The sequence below is a fragment of the Lissotriton helveticus genome, chromosome 6 (genome assembly GCF_964261635.1).
Source record: "Lissotriton helveticus chromosome 6, aLisHel1.1, whole genome shotgun sequence".
Classification (NCBI taxonomy): domain Eukaryota; kingdom Metazoa; phylum Chordata; class Amphibia; order Caudata; family Salamandridae; genus Lissotriton; species Lissotriton helveticus.
Window position 1 is genome coordinate 1,237,748,152 of NC_136067.1, and position 24,993 is coordinate 1,237,773,144.

The window sequence follows — 24,993 nt, forward strand, 5'->3', positions numbered from 1 at the left end:
GAGCCCATGGGCCAGTGAAGGGTCTTTGGCGGCGCCAGACTCCCGGTGGCGCGACCAACCTACCACGCCGATCAGGGGGAGAGAGAACAATCCTCCACAGTACCCGGGGATTGAACACCACGGCGGACGCTACCTCTGGGGCGCAGTGTTTGCACAGCGGGGCCCCATAGCGGGCAGGAGCTAGCCACGTAGCGGAGGCCTGGAGACAGAAGGCAGCCGAATAAGGCGAGGGCGGTGAGGCCGGCTACTATGGGGAAGCCAAGAGCCAGGGTGGAGGAGGCGGCGACGTCAGATGTAGCAGAAGGGGGCCCCGCTGAGCAGACAGACCTGCAGCGATTGCAGGATAGGATATTGGACGCCATAACGGCCACTAGAGACGCGCTGCATAACGATATAGCGCAGGTGGCGTCGGGGCTGGGCTTGCTCCGGGCGGACCACGGCAAGCTAAAGGACAGGGTCAAGGATGCTGAAGCGGTGCTCAATGACCTGGCGCCGGCTCACAAGGCGATGGAGAGTAAGCTAACTGAGGCCCTGGACCGCATACGCACCCTGGAACGGCGAGCGGAGGCCGCAGAAAATAGAAGCCGACGCAGTAATGTGCGGATCGTAGGCGTGCCGGAGACGGAGGGGACGGGGGACATGATTGCCTACATGGAGGAATGGCTGAAAACAGTGGTGGCGCCGGAAGGGCTTTCGCCATTCTTCACCCTGGAGCGTGCTCATAGAGTCCCCTCAGGACCCCCCAAGCCCGGGCTCCCACCCAGACCGATCATAGCCAAGTTACTACACCACAAGGACAGAGATCTGCTCCTGCGGAAAGCTCGAGAGGATGGCCCTTACCAGATAGCGAACAGCAGAGTCACACTTTTCCCGGACTTCACCTTCGAGACGCAGAAGCAACGGGCCTCCTTCCTCACAATCAAGAAGGAGCTACGGAATGAAGGAATAGCCTACTCCTTGCTTTTCCCAGCCAGGCTAAGAGTGGTAGTGGACGACAAGGCGATCTTCTTTGCAACGTCAGCGGAAGCCTGAGACTGGTGGGAGACATACAAGGCCGGGACTGACGGCGCCAAGGCAAGAGAAGAGCGGGAGAAGGAGCGGGAACGCTCGCCCAAACGGCTGCGGAAATCGAGGAGACTATGGAAACGAGGGCGGGGGAAGCTGGGACCGACGGCCTCCCAGACTGAAGCGGAACGGCAGGCCGCGCTGCTGGAAGTGGAGAAGCTCGGACGGGCGGAGGGCCCCGGATCTAGAGGGGCCACGGACTCGGACACTCATGTATCGGCCTCTGGCTCGGAGTCGGATCTTTCGGGGATTCAACGCACAGAGGGACCGCTGGTGACACCGCAGACGGCGGACGAGATCCTGAATATATGAACTGCTGGCATTGCTGAGTGGGTAATGTTTGAAGGGCTGGGAGGGGAACCATTGCCTATGCACATAGCGGGGGTCGGGCACACCGAGGGGTTCAGGGCAGGGTGGTTATGGGGAATTGGGGAGGAAGCGAGGAGCTGGGCGGCGCAGCCCCCCTCTGGACGACGCCGCGCTCCGTAGGCCCTTAAGGCACCCACAGCTACGGCTGTGTAGTTGAGACCTGGGTCATCAGGTGTGGGAGTTTGGATGGGGACTGATATCTCGATATTGGGGCCTGTTCTGGGGGAGGGGGGGGGCTCCACAGTTGGGGATTGTTTACTTTTCTCGAAGTTGTTGACCCTGGGTGTACCATGGGAAGGGCTGTTGAGAAGTTTTGTTTTGTTCAGGGGGGGCACCACCACCGTCGAAGGGCTGGAGCTGGAGGGAGTGTTTCGACCGGATTGCTGGGACAATGGCTAATGTGAATGGGTTGACCTGTATTACTTGGAATGTCCGAGGCCTACATACTATGCAGCGCAGACACAAAGTACATGCCTATTTAGTGCGAAGGGGAGTACACATCGCGATGCTGCAGGAGACGCATCTTACACGACAAGAGGGGGCGGCGCTACAAAGGCGATGGCGGGGACAGGTTTTTCACACCAGCTACTCGGCCTATGCGCGGGGAGTACTCATATGGGTTAGAGCAGGCACGCCTTTCCAACTCACGCGCCAATGGGTAGACCAAGACGGGAGGTATGTGGTGGCGGAGGGGAAGCTAGAAGGTAGAGATATTGTGATAGCTAGTATTTATGCCCCAAACACGGACCAGTTGGCTTTCCTCGCGACACTCTCAGGGACGCTGGCCCACTCCCTGGCGGGCCCGGTCCTGCTGGGGGGCGACTTTAATTCCATTGCCGACCCCTTGCTGGATAGGTCCCACCCCCCTCTACGTGACTCTCCAGTTTACAGGCTGTCTAGAGGTAGGAGGGAATGGCAGGAGAGCTGGGGACTTGTAGATGTCTGGAGAGGGCAACACCCGACTGACAGGGATTATTCATTTTTCTCTGGACTGCATGATCTGCATGTCCGATTGGACACGATACTCTGCTCCCGTGGGGTGCTGCCATGCGTCACTGGATCGGAGTACCTGTCAAGGACGATCTCGGACCATAATCCACTCCTGGTTCGGCTAGCGTGGATAGCAGAGAAGCCCAGGGTTCCGCTCTGGAAACTGCGGCCTGAGACCCTAGAGGACCCCCTCTTCGGGGAGGCCCTAGCGGACGGAGTGGCCTTATATTTCACGGAGAATGAAAGGACGGCGGCCTCTAGAGCGACGGAATGGGACGCCTTTAAGGTAGTGGTGAGGGGTATCTGTATCAAGGATTATGTAGGCGTGCGGAAAGTGTTGCTGGGCGACTTGGCTAAGGCGGATGCAAAGCTGAGGGAGGCGGAAAGGGGGCGGCCTGGACACCCAGAACTCCAGGAGATACTTTGTTCGGCTAGGGAGGCGGTAGCCGTTGAAGTGGAGAGGCTCCGAGCCTTTGACTACAAGCGATATGTGCTGCGCTCCCATGTTGACGGCGATAAGGCGGGCACCCTCCTGGCATGGCTCTCGAACCCCACAAGACGATGCGCTCCCATACTTCAACTAAGGGATACGGCGGGCGTGATACAACACACTCAACTGGGCATAGTCGACGGCTTCCAGGAATATTACGAGGGCCTGTACAAGAGTGCTCCGGGAGACAGGACGGGGCTGGTAGAACCCTTCCTGGCTGACCTACCCCTACACCGGCTGGAAGCTGAGCAGGCGAAAGGCTTACGGTCGGACATTGACGTGGGGGAGATACGATCGGCGGTGCGGCGCATGGCAAGGAACAAATCGCCGGGAATAGACGGGCTCCCCATAGAATTCTATAGCAAATATCTGGACATACTGGCACCGCGACTCCTGACCGTCTATAAGGAGGCCAAGGCGACGGGCCGACTACCGCAATCGATGCGGGAGGCATTAGTGGTCCCGCTACTGAAGCCCGGCAGGGAGGGTAGTGACCCAGCGTCCTATCGACCACTCTCTATGCTCACCGCGGACTATAAGATCCTAAGCTCCATACTAGCGGCGAGGCTCCTGCCTCACATGACGGGGCTTGTGCACGACGACCAGAACGGTTTTATACCAAAGCGCAACACCACAATAAATATCAGAAGGCTTGTCCGTCTCATGAACGGGCTAGACGGCGGAGCAGGGACGGAGCTGGTTCTCTCGGTCGACATTGAAAAGGCCTTCGACAGCCTCGAGTGGGACTACCTCTATGCTGTCATGGAGCGCTTTGGGCTGGGAGCTGGTTATATTCATTGGACGAAGGTCCTTTATGCGGGGGCGATAGCAAGGGTGCGGGTGGGACCGACGGTGTCCCTACGCTACCCAGTGGAGCGGGGCACTCGACAGGGCTGCTCCCTCTCGCCGCTTCTATTTGCGCTGGCTATTGAGCCGCTGGCGGCTGCGGCCCGAACGGGGCGGCACATCCGCGGAGTGCGGGCCCGAGACGGGCAACATTTCATCTCGCTATATGCCGATGATTTACTACTGTTCCTCTGCGACGGTGTTGAGGACTTGCAGAGAGCGGAAGCCCTACTGGAGAGCTTCGGAGAGATGTCGGGCCTAAGAGTCAACTGGCCCAAGACGAGTTTGTTCCCACTGCTGGAGGGCGCTGCCCAGCCGCAACACCGGTCGGAGGTGGCCTGGAACCCTACCTGTATTAAATACCTGGGGGTCCATATTTACCATAAGCCGGAGGACTTGCTTGAGGGCAACCTGGGGCGCTGCGTACGCGGACTGAAGGGCTGCATGGCCTTCTGGGCCACGCTACCACTTTTGGTAGCGGGCCGGATTTCCCTACTGAAGATGGTTGCCCTACCGAGATTATTGTATTATTTCCGGACGCTCCCAATTTGGCTACCTAGCTCCTTCTTTAGACTATTTAAATCTCAAATTACGACGTTCATTTGGGGAGCGGGACGGTGCAGAGTAGCGCTGGCCACGCTTTCTCGCCCGAAAGATGAGGGGGGTCTGGCGGTGCCGGACTTTGAGCTCTATTACCTAGCGGCCCAACTGCAAGTCTTCACGCAGGAGGTAGCGAGGGTGTTTCGGGGCCCAGAGGATGACAGCTTGCGAGGGACGCCCAGACACGTCCTGGCATATATAGTCCTCCGGCAGCGGTTGGACAGTCGGGATCTGTCGCTGGAGCAGCGCACGTACCGTCAATGTTGGAACCGGGCCCAAAAGAGAGCGGGTATCCAGCGCCCATATGCGCCTGAGATCCCCCTGGGCATGCTAACGGTCTTACCACATGGCGGCGACTGGTCGCGCCTACAGGAGTGGGAGGAAGCAGGAATACAGGTGGTTGGAGACCTCTTTGAAAACGGCGCAGTGCTCCCGTTCCAGGAGTTAATAGAACGCTTCGGCATCCCGAGAGGGGGATTTCTGCTTCATGCAGCAGTAACCAGGGCGATGCAGGCCCACTGGGGTACGGGACTTGAGGAACCTGGGACGGCAGCGGCGTGCCAGTACACCATGATGGCGGCGGGCACGATCAAGGCGGTAACGTGCCTCTATAATCGAATGATTAGAGAGAATATCCCTCCTCTCACATCCCTAAAAGCCAAGTGGGAGGCGGACCTGGGAAGGGACGTACCTGACACGACGTGGGCACAGCTTGTCCGTAGGGCTCGCAACAGCACGAGAAACGCTAGGTTTCAGCTGATCCACTACTATGTGTTGCATAGGGCGTACATGACCCCGGGTAGAATTAGGCGGTATTTTGGCGATGGGACAGCGACCTGTCCCCGATGCCCGGAAGAGGGGGCCGAGCTAGTGCACATGTTGTGGGCATGCCCGGCCCTGCGGAATTATTGGCAAGAAGTTGGGGAGGTGCTGAATGAGGTGACTGAAAGATCCATAGAATATGGACCAGCGGAATGTCTTTTGCACTGGTTTCCCCATACCCCCAAAAATAAACTCACGAGTAAGTTTATCGACATGGGACTGATGGTGGCTAAGAGGGAGATCACTAGAAACTGGAAGTCGAGAGTGGGGCCAACTCCGCGGAGGTGGCGGCAGGAATTTCTAAAATGGGCTACGGCTGACAGCACACATAGGTACCAGCTTGCGCGCAGGACCCCTAGCCAGACAGCAGCTGACACTGCGACCTCATGGGAAGTAATGGTGCAGGCACTTAGGGACAGCGAGGCTGATGACGAAGAGGGGGTCCCCAGGGCGGATGGGGCGGAGGAGGCAGGCTGAGGCCCTAGGAGCAGCAGGTATGCAGGGGGGCTGGCGCCAGCAATCCAGAAATGATCGCAACGTGGCCTTAGGCGGGGGGTGGTGTGAGGGACGGGATGGGGAGGGGAGTTTTAGGTTTTGCGCAGGGAATGGGAGTTGGGGATTAGCGCGTAGTTCAGTAGGACTATAAAAGTAGTTATGCACATAATCCGGACACTAACCACTCCTCAATATTGAACGTCAGGCATGGAAGAGCTGAGACAACATCGCCGCCCAACCCCCGGGTTGTGGGCATGACGGCTGTGTACTGATTGACGAAGCATATTGTGTATCTGCTAAATTTTATGATGCTACTTCTATATGTAACGACCTGTACAGGCATGACTACAATAAAAATTATTTAAAAAAAATAAAATAAAATAGCACCCAGAGAATGTGAGTGGGATGTTCAGATGTACTTGGATGCATCTGAGGGTATAGGCTTTGGCCTTTACGGGCAAGGCAGAGCATGTGCAGAGCGGTATTCAGACAAAATATTGAGTTAGAAATGTCGACTAACACAAATATCGAGTTGTAAATATCGGGACAGAAATATCGACAGTAAGAATATCGTGGTCAAGAATATCGATTTCAAGGTAAGAAATATTGTTTTTAAAAATATAGAAGTAATTAATATCGTTTTCAAAAATGCAGTTGTGTAAAATAGCAATTTTTTTAATTAGTGTTATATATTTTAGTATATATTTTAAATATATGACTTTTTTGTATAAGTATTGTTTTTGTTTTTAATACATGTTACATTTTTAGTAGTTATCAATTTTATTTCAATTACATTTTGCATTTTTTAGTTCCGTTGCAGGTTGTGTGTTTATAGGGGAATAGGATGGGAAGTATTTTAATTATAATAAATTATTGATTCTTTTTTATTTATTAATATTTATTTAATTGAGATTTTATAGTGTTAATTGTGTGAAGTAATTTATTATTTAAATATTAATTGGTTGTCAATTAATTATTTGGTAATTAGTTATGGTAATTGTGTCAGTTTTTAGGTGCGGGTTGTGGGGTTTTGGGGGTAAAGGGTGGAGAGTAATTTATTTTTAATTAATGAATAATTAGTTGTTAATTGAAATTAATGAATTGAAAATTAAATAAATGAAATTGTGTAAATAATTTTAGGTGCGGGTTGTGGGGTTTATAGGGGTAAAGGGTGGGAAGTAATTTATGTTTAATTAATAATTGATCAATAATGGTAATTTATTGATATTTAATTTAGCTAATTGTATATTTTTGTGTGTGGGGTTTTAGTTTTATAGGGGTAAAGGGTGGGGAGTAAGTTAATTTTACTTCATAATTAGTTGTTAAATACTATTCGTTTTTTATTGAAAATACATTTTAATTGTGTAATTAATGTATTAACAATTTAATTTTAATTGTGGTTTGTGGGGATTACAGGGGTAAAGTTTGGAAAGGTAATTAATTTTTATGAGTCTAATTGATAATTAATTATGGAGGTACATTTAAAAAAAATTGTTAGATGTGGGTTGTGAATTGTGTGGTGTTACAGGGTAGGAAATGCAAAAAATAAATGTATGTAATAATGTTTTTGTTTCTAAATAATTTCTAATTAAAAATATTTCTTTGTTTGAGAATTATTTTAAATTGTATTTAATATAATATTTGTAGGTATTTGTCATATGTATTTAACATTAAGGGGCCGATTATGATGGCGGATGGACTTGAGTCCGTCCGCCACCATAGAGTAGGAGGGACCGTCCGCAGGGGCACCGGCGGTCCCTCCATACAGATTAGGATGTGACCGCCAGGGTGGCGGTCACATCCTCTATTTTTAACATTGCGGCGGGTGGAGCTTCAAGCTGCACCTGCCGCAATGTTAATAATGCATGCACAGCATTTGCGTGCACAAAGCGGCAGGCACCGCGCGGTGCCTGCCGCTTTGTGCACGTAAATGCAGGGGGGTACCATAGGTACCCCCCATGTGCACCCTTCACCCAGGGGGCCCGCAACGGGCCCCCGAAGTGAAGGTCCGTATGCTTTTCCACGGCGGAAAAGCCGCCGTGGAAAAGCATACTTTTTACTCCATCCTAATATGGCTGGCGGTGTCTGATAGACACCGCCAGCCATGTTACAGCTTATCCGCCGCGGTTGTAAGTCAACCGCGGCGGAAAAGCGGCGGACTGAAACCAGGACCCACCAGCCATCCTAATGTGGCGGTGGGTCTTTGGTGGGTCTGCAGAGGATTTTCCGCATCCTCCGGGCCGGCGGTGGCTTCCGCCGGCCCGGAGGATGCGGAAAATCCTCTATCATAATGAGCCCCTATATGTTTTTATTTTTACAGTTTTTAATATTAAATATATTTGTATTTTATTTGGTTACATATTTATATATTTTTTATCTTTTTTTAAAAATTGTTAATATTTTGTTTGTTGTTAATTTTGAACTGACTGGAGTGGGAATATTAGTTTTTACCCCTCTGTAATCCAAAACTTTCCCTACTGTTTCACTAACTGGAGTGGGAATAGAAAATGTTATCCTGCCACTATCCTACACTTTCCCTACTGTTGCACTCACTGGAGTGGGAATAGTAATTTTTACCCCTCCGCTATCCAACACTTTCTCTACTGTTACACTTAGGGGCCGATTCCGATCTCGCTCGGAAGGTCCCCGAACGCGATCCAGCCTTAAAAAGTACGAGCCGTACGCGTGTTCTGCGCCTGACTCGTACAGCTGAGTGAGCAAGTACAATGCGAGAAACGCAAAATCACCGACCAAATCGTTTCCAGGTCCGGACCGCTCTGTACACCTCGTCCGTAAGCAAACCGTGCCGTGCAATGGAGGCGAATTGCGACCGAGCCAGTACGATGCACACGTCGGACAGCCGGATCGAGCTGAAGTTTCCGGCTCTCAAAACGTCCGGGAAGCTGCCTTTGGGGGTCCGGACCCCCATCACCCGCAGCCTTCCGACTCGGACACTGGGGGAGACCCAAGGGTCTTCCCAACACAGGCATGTACGGCTAGGATGGCACCGACGCATACCCAATGTAGGGGGCGTCCTTGTGCAAGACGTACCCATTCAGTCAATGGGAGCCCATGTACGCGTCGTACGACCGGCTCCCATTGACTTCTATGGGAGTCCAACAGAACCGAGTTCGGCAGCATGCGGCCGCATTGTACTCGCTCGGTCCGACTGCAAGAGCCTGTCTCGGTCGGAAAACACTCCGGATCTGGCTTGGTCGGAGAGCTTTCCGACCCAGATCGGAATCGACCCCTTAGTGGAGAGGGAATAGGAATTTTGAACCCTCTGCTATCCAACAGTTTCCTTACTGTTGCACTTATTGGAGTGGGAAAAGTAATTTTTACCCCTCTAGTATCCAGCACTTTCTCTACTGTTGCACTGACTAGAGTGGGAATAGTACATGTTATCCCTCCACTATGCAATACTTTCCCTACTGTTGCACTCACTGGAGTGGGAGTAGTCATTTTTACCCCTTCGATATCCAACACTTTCGCTACAGTTGCACTCACTGGAGTCGGAATAGTAATTTTTACCCTCCTCTATCCAGCATGTTCCCTACTGTTGCACTCACTGGAGAGAATAGTAATTTTTACCCCTCCAATATTCAACACTTTCCCTCCTGTTGCACTCATTGGAGTGGGAATAGCAATTTTTACCGTTTTGATATCCAACACTTTGCCTACTGTTGCACTGACTAGAGTGGGAAATTTAAGTTTAAAGATTTTTAAATAGTTTGTTTTAATTTTTAATAGATTGTTTTTTATTAGATTTGTTATTAGATTGTATGTTATTGTTATACAGATATATAATGTTAATTTTTATATAATTGTAACATTATAAAATACATTCCAATTAATATTTTAATTGTTTTAAAGTAAATATCTATTAATTATTATGTATGTGTGAACTTTTTTTAATTTAGTTTATTTGTTATCTGTTAAAATGTATGTTAAATCTAATTATTTTTCTAATTAATTTTATCATTTAACATTTATTATTTGATTTTATATACATATATATTTTTTTTATATATATATTTTTTTTATATATACATCGATATTTTGTACAACTACATTTTTGACATCAATATTTTTTGTTCGATATTTTGGTATGTACCTGTTTAAGTATAGGGAGTCTATATTTTTGCATTCTATATTTTTACCTCGATATTTTTTACATCTACATTTTGTGGTCGATGTTTAGTCAGTGAACCATGCAGACAATGGCCAGTGGCCTGAAAGCACGCGATAGAAGCATTGCTTTCCTGGAATTGTTTCCTCTAGGGTTAGGCTTGATGTTATGGGGACAGGAGCTTGATGGTGGTATTCAGAGTAGATAATATGTCAGTGGTGCTTGTAGTGAACAGGCAGTCAGCAATAGATGAACAGGTACTTAAACTGCTGCACGTCATCGTATTCTGTCGTTTGAGACATGATGTGGCCTTTAAGGCTAAGCACGTGTCAGGCATGTAAAATGACATTGCAGATGCTTTGTCTCGTTCACAGTGGGAGAGATTGCATGAGCAGGCCACGGAAGCAGATAAAGTCAAGACAATGGTCCCACACACACATGTTGAGCATAGGATGCTATAGTTGGTGGTTGGGTCGCTAACCGTATCCACCAGGAAAGCATATGCTTTGGCCTGGAAGTAATGTGAGGCAAGAGTGGCCAAGCGGAGGACAGAACTGTGGGACAGGGAAGAGGATGTAGTTCAGTACATCCTCAAGCTGAATGACAGGAATCTCTTGGAGGTCACAATGGCTGGAATTACTTTTATGGGGATACACACCCACGGCTGGGGACCTGGGTAGGAGAATGTTAGAGGTATGGTATAGGGAGAGGTGTTGGCGGCCTCGGCTGCTAAAGCCTTTGTCAAGGAGGTTGCTTGGTAAAATAATAGCGATATTGGCCGAAATATGCAGGGACAAGAGAGAATGGGTGCTTTTTTCGACTTTAATATCCTGGATGCTTTTTAGGGCTTTTCGGGTCTCGGAGCAGCCGTGTAGGAAGGGAATCCTGTGCCTGGAGTGGAGAGATGTGTTGCACGTGATCCTAGGGTTCAAACTGTATGTCCGACAATCCAAGGCAGATCAAAGGGCGCTGGGAAAGACAGTGCAACTCCTGGTTTTCTCTCCCATGGATGTGTGCCAGTGCAGTGGGGAGCAGAAAGGAGGGTAGTGAGTGGGTCAAGAAGGGGGCAGTTGTTTGTCTTGTACATAGGGCAGAGGTGAATGCTCATCAGTTGCTTTGGGTCATGCAAAAGGATTTGGCAAGAATCTAGGGGAAAATTATTTGGTGGTTTGAAAGTGCCTTGCCCTGTTAAAGGATATGAAGAGGGATATGTTGGACATTAGGAGGCAGTGGCCCGAACACTAGGGGGGGCAGCAAAGCCCAGTGCTATCAACAAAGACCGAAGAAAGATCAACAGGGATGAGAGGTTTTTTTGCAGAGAGGAAGGGTTCGTCTGGGTGGACCATTCTGAGCAGAGATTCCATGCACCATATTGTTTCAGAGGAGATGGGGTTCATTTATCAGTGTATGAAATGGAGCTCTACCTGGTTCAGATCAGAGAAGCACTTGAGGCAGCACTGTCGGGTGTGAAGCAAAGGGAGGTTCCTGGGAGTGGGGTGATGGGGGGGTCACAAAAGGAGAGGTAGGGGATAGGCCTTTTCTGAGTGGTGGTAGGCAGTTTCACTTGCCATGGTTATACATTAAGATGATGATGGTGGTGAACTTAAGGGAAGCAGGACAATGAGGGAGTGGTAATCAAGCTAAACCTGGAGGAGCAAAGGTAAAGTTAAGAGTTAAAATACGTAGATATTTACATGATAATAGATGTAGATTAAAGTGTTTATCGATGTAAAGGTTGACAGTTCAATTTCACTGGATAAGTTACAGTTGCAAGATAAGGATATTAAAGGGAGTGAACAACGTAGGTGTGGGGGTAGGGAAGGTTAGGCGAAATAATGTATTGTGAGATCTAGATATAAAGGGCTAGAGTAAAATTATTGCGATGTGTACCTGTCTTCAATAAAGCTGCCTTTTTCACACTAAAAGCGAGTATGTGGTTTGTGCTGTCCCTTTTAGCCCAAAGCCTTTCATTGCTGTCCAAGTTAATGGGGTGCACAATGCCTGCGTGAAGACAATTGTACAGTGGCAGAGTTCTTCCACAGGACAGCAAGGAAGTATTCTGTGATGCAGCATGGCACCTCTGTTCTGCCTGTCCACTCTTTGAAAGAATGGTGAATACACTGCCGAAACGTAGCTGGGCTAGTAGATGCCATGATATAAAGATGTCCCGCATCTCACTCCTAACTGCCAGATTTAAGTTCGTTCAGCCACGTGTTTTTTCAGATAGTTGTTACATGTACTTTTTACTTTTAATTTATTTCATTATATATCCATGAGTTTCTTACACAAAAACACAGGACTGGATAAGCTACTTAGATTTGACAAGGACCAACTTGAGATCTACACATTCCACTAACATATCTAATGTAGGGGTGCCTGAAACCCTTATTTCCTAGTAATAATTGCGAAATCATCCTTTTTGTGGAATTCTCATTTCTTGCTTTTATGGTGATGGTTCTAAAAAGTTTGATTGGTTCCTTTCCCTCCTAATAGCTGAATTTCTCAAATTCGTGTTAATTGACTGAATATAGGCTCTCGAATTATCTCCAACTCCAGTTCTCAATATTTAGCTTGCACTTCATGACCTGAAGGGAACTCTGCTTCTCCGGGTATTTTCTGACCTATAGTGTCCATGTTGTAAAGGTGCCTGGAGGTATGTAATACTAATAGTCAAACTGAGAAATAGAACTTGGGGCCTGGTATAGGATTTGGTGGGTGGGTTACTCCGTCACAAACGCGACAAATATCCTGTCTGCCCACTTACAAGTGCCATAGTATATAGTGCACTTGTAATTCAGCCGACGAAATACCAGTGACATTTGTAATGCAGAAGCCAATCCACCGAACTCTATATCACGCCTTTCGTTTTTTAGTTTGACAAGATCTTTTCTCTTGTATTGAAACCCTCTGAAAAACCACTGTCCTACTTGCATAGGGATCCCTGCAACCCATACCCAACTCACCCACACCTGGTAGGTGTCACCCTCTTTTGATCTGTACTCACCTGACTAACAAATGCCTCTCTATATTTTAATGGGCTCACTTGCTTTTCAAACCTATATCCCCTTCCTAAAAATTGTTCATTCTCCCATCACCTAAATGAATGAGTCACCTAATTCAATGCCACTTCACCAGCATTTTTTAGTCAATTGGTTGCTAGGTATAGTATTAACCTATTCAGCCAGTTCTGCATTTTTGAACTAATATTGCTTTGAATGTGAGACTTTTAGGGCGGGTGAAAACAAGCGTTCCCATTTCCCTGTTAGTGTGTGCCATTTTCCACTGTTGTTTGTTTTCAGACCTTTGAAGAACTGTTGTTTGTTTTCAGACCTTTGAAGAACGTAATTATGAATCCAGCCGCTGGGTTTCTACCTTGGTTGAAGGAAAGTCCTATAGCCATGCGATCGTGGAAGGATTTTGGCGTCTTTTCCATTACATTGATGGCAAAAATTCAGCAGGTAAACATAAACCTTCTTAGGTATGTGCGGAAATAGGATGTAAATGTCTAATGAGGCAGTGCTTAATTTGTAAAATATTAAGTGCCGGGGCTCTGACCAGGAGGCCTCTGCAGCTTGCACCACCCATCGCACTATCATGTGGTTGACTGTTCCACATATGGAGTTGAGAATTAGGTGCCGGTGCCGAGCACCGGAAACCAATTAAGTGTCGGTGCTGAGCATCGGAAAGCACTGGCTCAAATTAAGCACTTGCTAGTACTTGCCTCCCCAGCTATTCCTATAGCTTTGGGGACCTGGAATAATCTGAACTGTCACATTTATATGCGAGAGAGATGGTTAGTAGGTGTTTTGGCAGCAATGACAAAGGCAATGGGTGGTGCAAGCTCCAGTGGCTTCCTGGTCAGAGCCATGGCACTTAATATTTTACAAATTAAGTACTGCATGTGGGGCACCCATTTTTATTTTCCATAGTGATGGGTAGGGAAGTCTTCTGACTGACACTGAACTTCATAGGAGTGTGAATAGCAGGTTAGAAGGCGATGCAGACCTCACTAGAGAAACTGCGGCAGCTACTGTTTCTTGTATCCACCATGGAAGTCTTAAGAACCATCCCATGTCTGTCATGCCCTGCTACTATTTGAGCCAGAAGGTGGCAGTCAAAGAGGGCAATCAGCGGAAGAAAAATATGATGTTGTGGTGTTTAAATGCATTGTTTCACTGTTTAGTAAACAGGGTATGTAAATTGATCTGCTGGCTAAGATATTTTTTTTCTTCCACGTTTTCAAGGTATTAAAATTCCAATGACTGTCCCTGTCCTTTCACGTGTGAATCCTGTGGGGGTAAAAAATGTTTCAGATATTACAATGTCCTTCTTCGTACCATTTGCCGTGGACGATCCACCCACACCGACCAACCCTGAAGTTTATCTTTCCTCAACACCAGCGCAAACTGTTTATGTCAAGTAAGTGGAGATGAGTTTATTTTCTACTAATGGTCCATCTTACCTTTGTATAAGCACCGCTCCGAAGACTACAGCATTTTAAAGTTTAGTAAATGAATGTAAAAGGGCGGCTTTCTCTGGGAATTTGACGGAAGGCAGATTAAGGAAAAAACATATACAATTAAAATGGATGTTATGAACTTGATGACAATGCAAGTGATCGGAGGAGAGCTCAAATTACTGGTATAAATTGTCAAAGTATGTACTTGGGTTCAACGGTGGTGCGACCACTGTGTGTTACCAAACCTTGGGGCCGATTAGGATGGCAGACGGACTTTGCCCGTCCGCCGTGCCCCTGTGTTAGTCTGGACATTTCTTTACAAACAAGTAGCTTCTTTATTAAAACATCAGGATGTGCACTGCAACCCTCAGGTTCAGTTGCAATTTATTTGTATATGTTTACTGTGTAAGAGACCATGAGCATGGGTCTTCCCTTCTTAATCTCTGGTCAGCACTCCGACTCTTTAAAAAAAAAAAAAGTTTCGTCTTTGCGTTACATCTCATGCTGTCATTCAGTTTTGCTCAGCAGGAAACTTGTGGGAAATGTACCAATTCCTATGCTTAGCTGGAACTACTTGATCGCATTAGATAAGGCGACCAGTATTGAAGAACTCTGAAAGGCAATTTGATAGCTCCAGAGGAGACGGGCCCCTGGGCCTAATTGCTTCCCACTCTAATTCCTCAAGTTTACTGGAAGACTAGTGGGTGAACCGGTGCATAACATGCTGTATGAAACCAGGGTGGAAGGTCTGTGGCGGCTCCTGCACTAATGCGGAGGGGAGTCGCCCCACTGCTTTTTAGCAGTGAAATAAAGGAAAAATAAAATGATAAGAAATCTTGTTATCATTTTATTTTGTCCTGCTGCAGCAGCTTTTCAGGACGGGGCAGCGCTGCTCTGACTACAGGTGCAGTGGGAGTGGTGAGCACACTGTGTAAGTGCGCATGAATGTTTGGTGGGCTCTCTCAGGCAATCCGAACATTCATGCACACTTTGCATGTTCTCCATGCAGGCTGCATTACAGCCTGCTCGGAGAACATGCCCAGGCTCCCATTCCTGGCTGAGCGCAGAACTGCAGCGCTCATACCAATCACAATGCTGCATTGCAGTGTTGTGATTGGCTATGGGGAGCCTGGGTCTGCCTTCTGTTCTGGCCAGAGCGAGGGACTATGGAGGTTCCTCCCAGCTTCCTCCTGCCCCTGCTCCCAAACCCCCAATCCATGCCAGTTGCCGGTGCAGCTTCCCCTGGATCTTAGAACAGCTACGATTGTACTCTTTCATAGGAAAGGCATTCCTCCAGATCAGTGGGCATCCCAGCAACCTATCACTGAGGTGAATGTCCTGGTTAACCTTTTAATACAAATGATTGACAAATGAATTGCTCCCGACAAGTTCAAGCATATACGATCCACCCGTCATGACTTATGGTGGCTTTTTGGATGTCTCACAAAATAATAGGGCCTGAGGGAACCTTTGGTATTGTTGGCCTAGATGCTGAAAAGGTCTTTGAGTCAGTCAAGTGGAGCTATTTTTTGGAGTTTCTGGTCGAAATGGGATTTGAGAGAGTTTAAAACTTGGATTCGCTTATTGTACCCCAGTTCGGTAGCAAGAAACATCACTATGTTGTGGGAATTTATTTTGGGAAGGGGTAGGCAAAACAAGGATGCCCACTTGCCAGCCATTTGTTTACCCTGCTGCTATAGCCCCTGGCCTGTTGGATACGGGTAGATGCAGAGATTGGGGCTTGCGGTGAAGCCCAGAGTTAGAGGATGTCATCTCCCTCTATGCTGATGACATGATGCTGTTCTTCATGCTAGACACAAATGGTCCATGTGGGGAAGTGTAGCCCTGACTTCCACAGCAATAGTTATCAAGGACCCATTTCAAAAGGAAGATTTATTCTGCGATTAATTCATTTATTATTTATTCACATATCAATCCTGGATAAGGAACTAGGATTCTCAGTAGTTTCAATAATATACCACAGTGCTCCTAATTAGGAAGAGCGCTATAGCCCAGATTGGGGAGCCTCCAACAATATTGCTTTGGAAGGCAGGTGTGTACTGATGTATGCAGGCCAAACGCAGTGTACAAGGCGAGGGTGTTGTCCCTGGAAATTTGGTCAAATATGGAGTCAATGGAGAGACTTCAGAAACTTGGACTAATGTCGCAGGTGGTCATGATGGGAATATGGTACATTGCAATGCGATGCATTACATTGCGTGCTTTTACAATTCGGTCGTTACAACGACCACGTTTTTAATACCCGATGCATTTACATCGAAAGTCATTACAACGACTTGCACTTGGGGGCGCGCTGGACTTAGGAATAGTATTAATTACTATTCCTACTTCAGTTTGCTCAAGAGTCGGTGAAGGGGTTGGAATTCATTTTCAGTACCTCAGTGCTGCCTAGTGCAAGTCGTTGTAATGACTTGCGATGTAAATGCATCGCGTACTAACAACGCGGTCGTTGTAACAACTTCGTTGTAATGGTACAGCGATGTAATGACAGCGTAGTAAACACAGTTTCCCCATGGGGTCTGCCATGCTTGAATATTCTGATTACACCAAACAACATGTGTGATACTAAAGTGTCACACTGTTTTTCTGTTCTTATGTTAAATGCATAAAATACACTAAAAAAACGATAACAATAAAAAAAGCACAATGTTTAAATATACTAAATAAGCATGCAGAAACCTATTATATTGATCTATCCTGTGTATATATGTTTTAAGACTCTTATAACAGGTTTGTGTCAGATATTATCAGCTGGGTCCTGTGACCAATTGGGCAACATTCTTACAAAAGCTTTATTTATTTCAAAATGCCTATTTGGGACTGTAGTTAATCTCTGTTGGGAAGGTCTAATAATAATTCCTCTCGTTGCAAAGCTGTGCACTCCTATTCTTAGCAACATTCCATGTAGCATCATACAGATTAACAAAGACGCACAGAACACTGGGAAAGCAAGATACAAAATATACTTTCTCAGTCTTCATGTTCAAGAATGAGATTACAAGTTGGTGATCAGGCTAGCTTTCTCATATGCCAATATATCAGACTGGTATTATAGGGTGGATGCCTGGTACAAGCAAAAAGCAGGATTATTTATGTTGGGTACAACCTATCTATTAGGGTTGTTACACTGTCAATGTCATTAAGGTTTAGAAAAAAACAGGAAATCTAAATCTTGAATATCATTTTTTTTTCAACTTTTGAGAATGTATATTTAGGCAAACCATGAGTAGAAAAAAACTTGCATTTCTTGGATAGGACGTTTCGCTTTGAAGAACAAATTGGCTCAAAGTTGTACAATGAATCAACAGCAGCACACTATATTATATACTGATAGGGTTTCGCCTGAAACATGATTTGGGTCACCATGCTGCCTCCAAAAAGGAGAGCAACCGAGGTCCTCTGGCCATCAACATGACCACCGTGGTGATTTTTGTGTGGTAATACCGTTCACTATATCACTGATGCCTGGGTATCAGTAATTATAGGTTGTAGCATTGCAACTATTCGCCTTGGTGCTACAGAATGGAAAATAATATGTGGAAATGTCTGTTCCTTTATGAATTTCCACATTCGATTTTGGCCTTTTTTGCTGATACCAATTCCTTCAGTTTTGAACTAGAAGATTTGTACACTGAAACCAATGTGGTATTACCATCTGTGGTAACAGTCTGCCTGACTACCAATATCTGTTTGGGAATAATAACCTATTTCTACCCAAATCGCTAATGCTTACCTGCCATAGTTAGACTCCCAACCCAGATAGCAGACATCTTTCTTTGAAGTGCTTCCACTGACATGGGGGGGAGCACTCCTGGCAAAAACTGTCAGTGCCAGCCTTCACACCATGCTATTACAACATGGCAGCCCGGGTGACCTATTTTTATATTTTTCAAATTAAGATTAAAAAATAATGTCCCAAACATGTTGGTACATTTCTCCCAGCGCATGTGGAATACTGATAGTTTTTCCTGCCCTGCGCAACTATACTGACATAGCGATCTTTGGGCAGGAAAATATATGACAGACATGACATTGGTAGGCCCCCCTTTTGTAGGCTGGATCTTCTAACATCATGTCATGTCATCCAGTGGATCCCTAACTGTAAGGATGTTTTCCCTACTGGAAACACAGTGGGTCCAGGACTTCTAATCGTGGTGAGTGGCCAAAGCATTTTCAAATGGGACAGCTGCAATTTTTTCAATTACAGTCAACCTCTAAATGATCCCAAGAATCTAGTATGTTCACTGAAAACTTTCTGCCGATAGTTGGTCATGGATATGATTTGTATTGGACTTTATATATTTTTAAGTAAGAGTACAACTCCCAAAAGCATTGTTTTTAATGTAAATTGTTTTATCTGGCAATCAAAGTACTGCTGATAATCAATTAAAAATGAGTTTTCCCGCAAATTACAGTACATTTATTGATGTACATGAAAACTACTAGAACAAAAAACTGAAGAACAAGGAAGCCCCACCCTTTACGTATAATGTTTCTGTTTCTTTTTCAGGTCATTTGGCGGATATGCATTTAAATCTGATTTCGTTGAGATGGCGGAGAAACTGTCTCAAGATCTGAACACTTTAGGAAAGCCTTTCCAAAAAGATTTCTTCATAACGGCTGGTTATGACGCCCCCTTCATGCTCTTTAATAGGCACAATGAAGTCTGGTATATAGCAGAGTGATAGCTCACCATAACCATGTTGATTTTTCACCTCTGATGGGAGACAAAAGTGAAAAAAGACTGATTTTCACAGTCGAATTGTCAGTGAAATCTAGATCTTTTGTACACTGTCAGGTTTGGGTGCTTTCTTTTGAATACCTTTCCTATAATGGCTGGGCCAAGCCCAAATTATAGCACTGTTTTGCAATTTAATAAACTATAAATAACTTGTTGGTATTTACTGCCTCGTTTATTTGCTACCGGATATTTCTAATCCAGAAGGCAATTTCCGAATGTACTTTTTAAACTTTGTTTTAGGCATGGGCCAAAAACAGAAGGTATTGTACATAAGAGTATGATAGCTCTGTCCAGTTTAGTCCAGGTAGGATAGTAGGTACTGAAACATATAAGCTGTACTGTAGCAGACAGTACACTTTACTTTTGGTTTTGTACATATTTAGCTTCGTAAGTATTTTGTACAATTTGATAAAGTCAGTCAGTAAAAGATTATCCCACTTTAGAGGTGTAAGCATTTTAAGTGGTAGGAGTTTATATCATGTAGCTTAATGTTGACTTTTTATGATTTTGAGGAAAAATCATCCTTACAATTCCCACCAATAGGATTGTATGCAAATGTTCCTCCAGAACATCCTACAGACAAAAATGCCCCTGCTTGACATATTAAGACATATGATGGTCTTAAGATTGAAATAGAATCTACAAATGCATTAATGTGCTATTAAAGTCAACATGACTTGAAAGATACAAGTAACATTCTTAATTTGTCAAAATTCTGAAACCCACAAGAGCATACTAGCAATCAATTTACAAATATTTTATTTCAGTGGGTCTACAACAATGTTGATGTACCTAACTGCCGTAAGGTAAACCCATACTTTATTAGCTAGAGATGGAAATATTCAGTCTTCCAACTTTCACAAGTCAGGGTATCCAATGAACACCGTTGCAGAACCCTCGTTGGTCCTTTTTCTTTGATGTAAAGAAGAAACATTTTGACAAGCAGGTGTTCTGTTGGAGTTGCATACAACCATCCTGTTTTTTAAAAGTATTTGTATCACCTACTTCGAAACAGAAGAAAACCTTTTCCTGGAAATAGGATTGTATTCCTGAATACTGAGACTTAGAATATTGAGATACAAGATGATCATGGACAAACGTTTGAAAGGTAAGTGCATATAGAGGAAGTATATATTTAGTATTACTAACTTAACATCTATGTACCTTGAAGAAAAATATATAGATATTGTGAAGATACATTTATGTGAATTTAGGTATACAAAATCTATACTTACCTTACAATATTTTGTCCTCTATATTTGTATACCTCTATCTCAATAATGTAGCTTCAATATTCGGAGAGGATGCCTGGAAATACCAGTGTCACAATTTAGCCTGTTGGCCTGTGTCTTGCTGTCCACACAACAGCGGTAGTCTGGAGTCCTTAAGAGTTTCATTGGATCAACTTTGGTAGCTGTGCTAAATTAGCGAGGCATTTCTCAGAAAAAAGGTGTGAGCTGTGTAACTATACAACAAAACAATACTACAATTGAGAAATCAAGAACTGAAAGGTTAAACTCAGGCTTAAAAAGCAATTGGTTAACATCTCATTACTACAGTAGCAAGCCCTTCTCCTTCAGAAGCACTACGTGCTACAATGGGCCTTTTATAAGTTAAAGTACTCCGTGTTATGTCTGAAAATATAGTGAAGGGATGGTATCTCACTAATTGCGAAGTGCTGCACAATCATATAGACAGCGCTCTGTGACGATGGCATTGCTGTACTTGTCATGGCTATGTCACTTTCATCTTTGGATCCTCCCTCAGCTCCTTCACCTTGTCCAAACTCTCTATCACTATACTAAAAGTCGAGCTTGCCGACCTGTAGCAGGAAATAAACATCTTTCTATACACAAAGGGCAAAGTACAGAGAAATTAGAGTGTTTTTCTTGCCACAGGTGAGGCGGGCAGTTGCCGTGCCCCAATATCCCGATCTACCATCAAGCAGCACATTTCAAAATAATAGTTTGAGAATATGAGAAGAGATGGCTATTTGTGTACCATACAGTGGTGGATAGATTACTATAGGATCTATCCTTGTTGGATAGATGACAGGCAATTAAAGCTTATCTGTCCATCCCCGTGAAGACAGTCTAAGAAATATAGGATGGGATTGCTACATATGGTCATCAGATTGCGTTCTCATTACCCAACACCCCTATTCATGATGATCCACACTTTACACCAGCTATGCAGTGGAAAGACTTGCCGAGTTGTGGCAGAGGGACTGCAAAAAAGAGCTTGCCCTTGGTGAAGGGTAGAGTGCTATAAGTAAAGCTGTGGAATTGATCCCTACACCTGCTAAATATGTTAGCAACCAAGTAATTTCCATATAATCATTTTATGGAATACCAACAAACATCAAGTTAGTGTCATGACAATTATTTCAGAAACCTTGGGCTTGTAGGACTGGCAAAATAACTCCGTTGTTGCTTATTCACCACTCAGGTCTGCATTTCAGCTAAACCGAAGTGGATCAGGTTTTGAACAAAAACATAATCTCAGAACTCAATGTTTGCAAGCTTTTAGGTCTCGGCAAGACAGCTGATGCTCTGTCTCTTCAAGGTCTATTGTTTACACACTGTGGGCTTATAGCCCTCCCACAGCTTTTCATTCATTTGCTGCACATCACTCTCATTTCCTTCATTGTGGTTTGTGTAGGCATGCTTATGACATGTCTTCTCCTTGTGCTTGGCCCTGTCCTGGAGCATGGACCAAGTACTTGTGTCCATCTGCTGCTCCTGTTTTTGCAGCTACTTTTCTTCTTGTGTTCCAACACTCCACGTGAGTGCTTGTGTTTTCCCTCTGCCACAGTTCATTTCTTCTCCATCCCCACTCCCTGTTTCATAAACTCTTCAACCCACCCCCTCTCAACCCTCATCCCCTCCACCCACCCTCGTTCGTTTTGTGCCTGTGAAATGAAGCAGTTTCTAGCAGAAGAGCAATGCGCTCATTTAACCCTCTTGCTGGGAATGGTTTGGGGCTGTTGTGTGTTATGATTTTCATCGTATTTCTTTTTTTCAGGCATCTTTGGTGTGTTCTGCAAGCGCCCCCACCCCCCCCCCCCCTTTAGACAGGGAGAAGAGTGAGGGGAGTGCTCCCCAGTCGGTTCAGACGCCGGCGTAGGAGTACCGACGGTTAGAGCGGTGCTTCACTCTATCCCTGAGCCACTGCCAGGTGGGGTGAGGTCTTCACGTCTCACAGACTATGTGAAAGATACGAGCTGAGTTAGGACAAGACTCGTCACCTGGAGACTGCAGGTGATTTCATGTATTTGTCCTTTTACAAATTTCACTTATTATTTTGATTTGCAGTAGCAATTGATTATTATGAGGTCCTGAAGAAAGCAACGACTACTATGTCGACAAATTGCTGAAACATGTTGACCTAGTTCCACCTATAGACAGCGCATTTTTCAAACTGTCTCTACATAATAATGGTTTTTAGATTTGGTAAAGAGAGCATCATCTGAATAAAGTTTGCTCTATGCTCCCTTATCCAATTTTAGACACTTTTTTCTAATAATTTTTCACGTTTGGCTTTTTGCACTGCACCCCCTCAGTCACACCGCTCCTCTACCACTTACCAGTCACAGAGAGTGGTATACCATACTAGTGTTACTCAACAGGAGAGAACTATTTACCATATAGTCTCCCCTCTTTTTTGAGTATTACCAACTTGCATAGATGGTTTCAAAAAATCCCAAATGATGAAGGGCGGGTCCGAGTGGTGACTGATGGGTACTTTTGACCATCCATTGAGTTGTCACAGTGATTTTTTGTATAAGTCAGCCTAGGGCCTTTTTGTCCTGACTAGTTCTTCTGGCTACCGCAGGCTCACATTTTCTTGTGTAGACCCTCTGGAACCTCATTTTTGTCATATATTCTTGGGGACCGTTCACAGAGTTTGGTCTTTATATATTCCCCTGGGTCCTATCTCATCGTAGTGTTAATGTTGGCTTCTTTGTGTACGCAGTGAGCAGCTCCTGAATTGCGTTAGATTTTGTATGTTTCTTAGCTCAGTTACTGCTGGATTTGCACCCCGAAGCTGACCTAAACTTCAGCTGTGAATGAAAACAGATGTTCCCAGTGGTCTCCCAAGATCTCCCTGTGGAATGTCTTATTTTGCAGAAATATGATCTGCTTTGTTCCCATGTCTACCAACCCTCTCCGTATCGCCTCAACAGCCTGTGATTCTGGGCACATCACTTAATCTGCCCGTGCCTATAAATAGTGATTGTGTAATGTAACTAGTCCTCATGGAAAGCGATCGGCCTTCAGTCGAGTTTGCTGTATTTAAAAACAACGGTAAAATGAACAAACGGGTAAAAACAAAGCCTTAACATAAGGAAAGACAAATAGATAAATTAATTCTTAGCTGAGTTGTATAAAGTGAAACCTGAAAACCTGGATACACTGCAGCTTCCCCAATGAAAATGTGTGCTCTTGCCCAAATATTGTATTTCACCAAAACATTTTTCTTCATTATTGTGCATGAAAACACTTTCAAATATCAGTTCAGAATACAGCGCTCACTGATTCATAGCACTTTTGTACATGACTTTCAGCCATGCTGAACAGCAGCAGTGCTGCTGATCAACATAGCCAAAAGAAGGTGAAACACCAATAGCTCTCGGATTGTTAAAACCTATTAGCTTTGCCAATACTGGATAAATAATGCCATCCTCATAGTGATTATTCTAAAGCTTGCTGTGTTTGATATAAGGACCAGGGCCGGACTGGACATAGCGGGCACCGGGCTATCCCCCGGTGCACCGCACGGTTGGGGGGCCGGTTTGAGGCCGCTGGGGACCGTTTTTGTTATAGGGCCGTTTTTGCAGCAATCGGCCCTGTAACAAAATCGGCCGAAAACCGGCCCTGTCAAAGAGCTCGGCGTCCCACAACCCCTAGGGGGACGGCCGAGCACTTTTCCAGGGCCGGTTTTGGTTCCCAGTCCGGCTGAGAGAAGGACTTATGTATTCAAATATGTGAGCAGCAATGACGTCATATTCTTGGTCGCCACTTCACTTCAGGTTGTAATCTAAGCACAAGTCTGGGCCAAAAGGTACTTTTTATGTATTTTTAGCAATAATTTTTCAAAGAAATATGGGTGCCGTCTCAACCTGTCTAACAATAAACTGTGAGGAGGGTCGTGTCTCATGACCGAATCAATAGTGACACAACGAGACAGAGGTGAAATCACAGGATAAAAGGGAGCAGAAGCCTGGAGAGGCCCTTTAGGGAGGGCATGGTTGAGATGAACTTTGAGACGGTGAAAGCTTCCCTTATAATCGACTGCAATGAAGAATATAGCGCCTCTCCAACAAGTGACTATTAGCCTCTGACACCACCTCCAATGCCACAGACGCGTTATTGAGCTGCGGTATGGAGAAAGAAACCTTAATGGACATGTTCCAGCACTCTGAGAGAATGCAATTATTGTCACATTTTTAAACAGGACAGGTTCTTACATCAAAAGAGATAGGAAATGCTCCTGTGAAAACTTAAAACCTGGCAGAGGTAAAATAATAGGATGGTATACAAATGAATTTAGATCTGTAACGTATCATTGTGAAATGGATTACAAAAATGCACATTTCAAGACCACGAACTCTCAACATAATTAACTGATATGCAGGACCTCTATTAAATAAAAATGGCAAAGTTATTAGTTCTCTATTGGCTGTGTCAAGTTTTTTTTTAATCTATGTTGTATAACTTTTGTACAAAAGGATTTATATATATATATATATATATATATATATATATATATATATATATATTACCTACTGGCGGTCGCCAGTAGGTATATATAGTTAGGATTTTTTCTCTATGGGATTTTTGAAAATTCTATGTCTAATAACTTTGGCGTTTGTGGACGGAATTGGCTGAAATTTTCAGGAAAATGGAACATTTTGTTTCTGAGCAGCCACTGGAAATTTGGGGGGTGTTTGTCAAGGGGGGGCC

General features: G+C 45.2%; 1 protein-coding gene across 1 annotated transcript in view; it reads left to right on the forward strand.

Annotated features, from left to right (window-relative positions):
* Positions 1–19,186, forward strand: part of LOC144763391 (heme-binding protein 2-like) — a 56,054-nt gene extending 36,868 nt beyond the window's left edge. The window contains exons 2-4 of the mRNA XM_078648960.1: positions 13,135–13,264; positions 14,051–14,225; positions 18,797–19,186. Coding sequence (XP_078505086.1) covers positions 13,135–13,264; positions 14,051–14,225; positions 18,797–18,971 — 480 coding nt within the window. The 3' untranslated portion in view covers positions 18,972–19,186. The remainder of the gene's footprint in view (positions 1–13,134; positions 13,265–14,050; positions 14,226–18,796) is intronic.
* Positions 19,187–24,993: the final 5,807 nt, after the last annotated feature.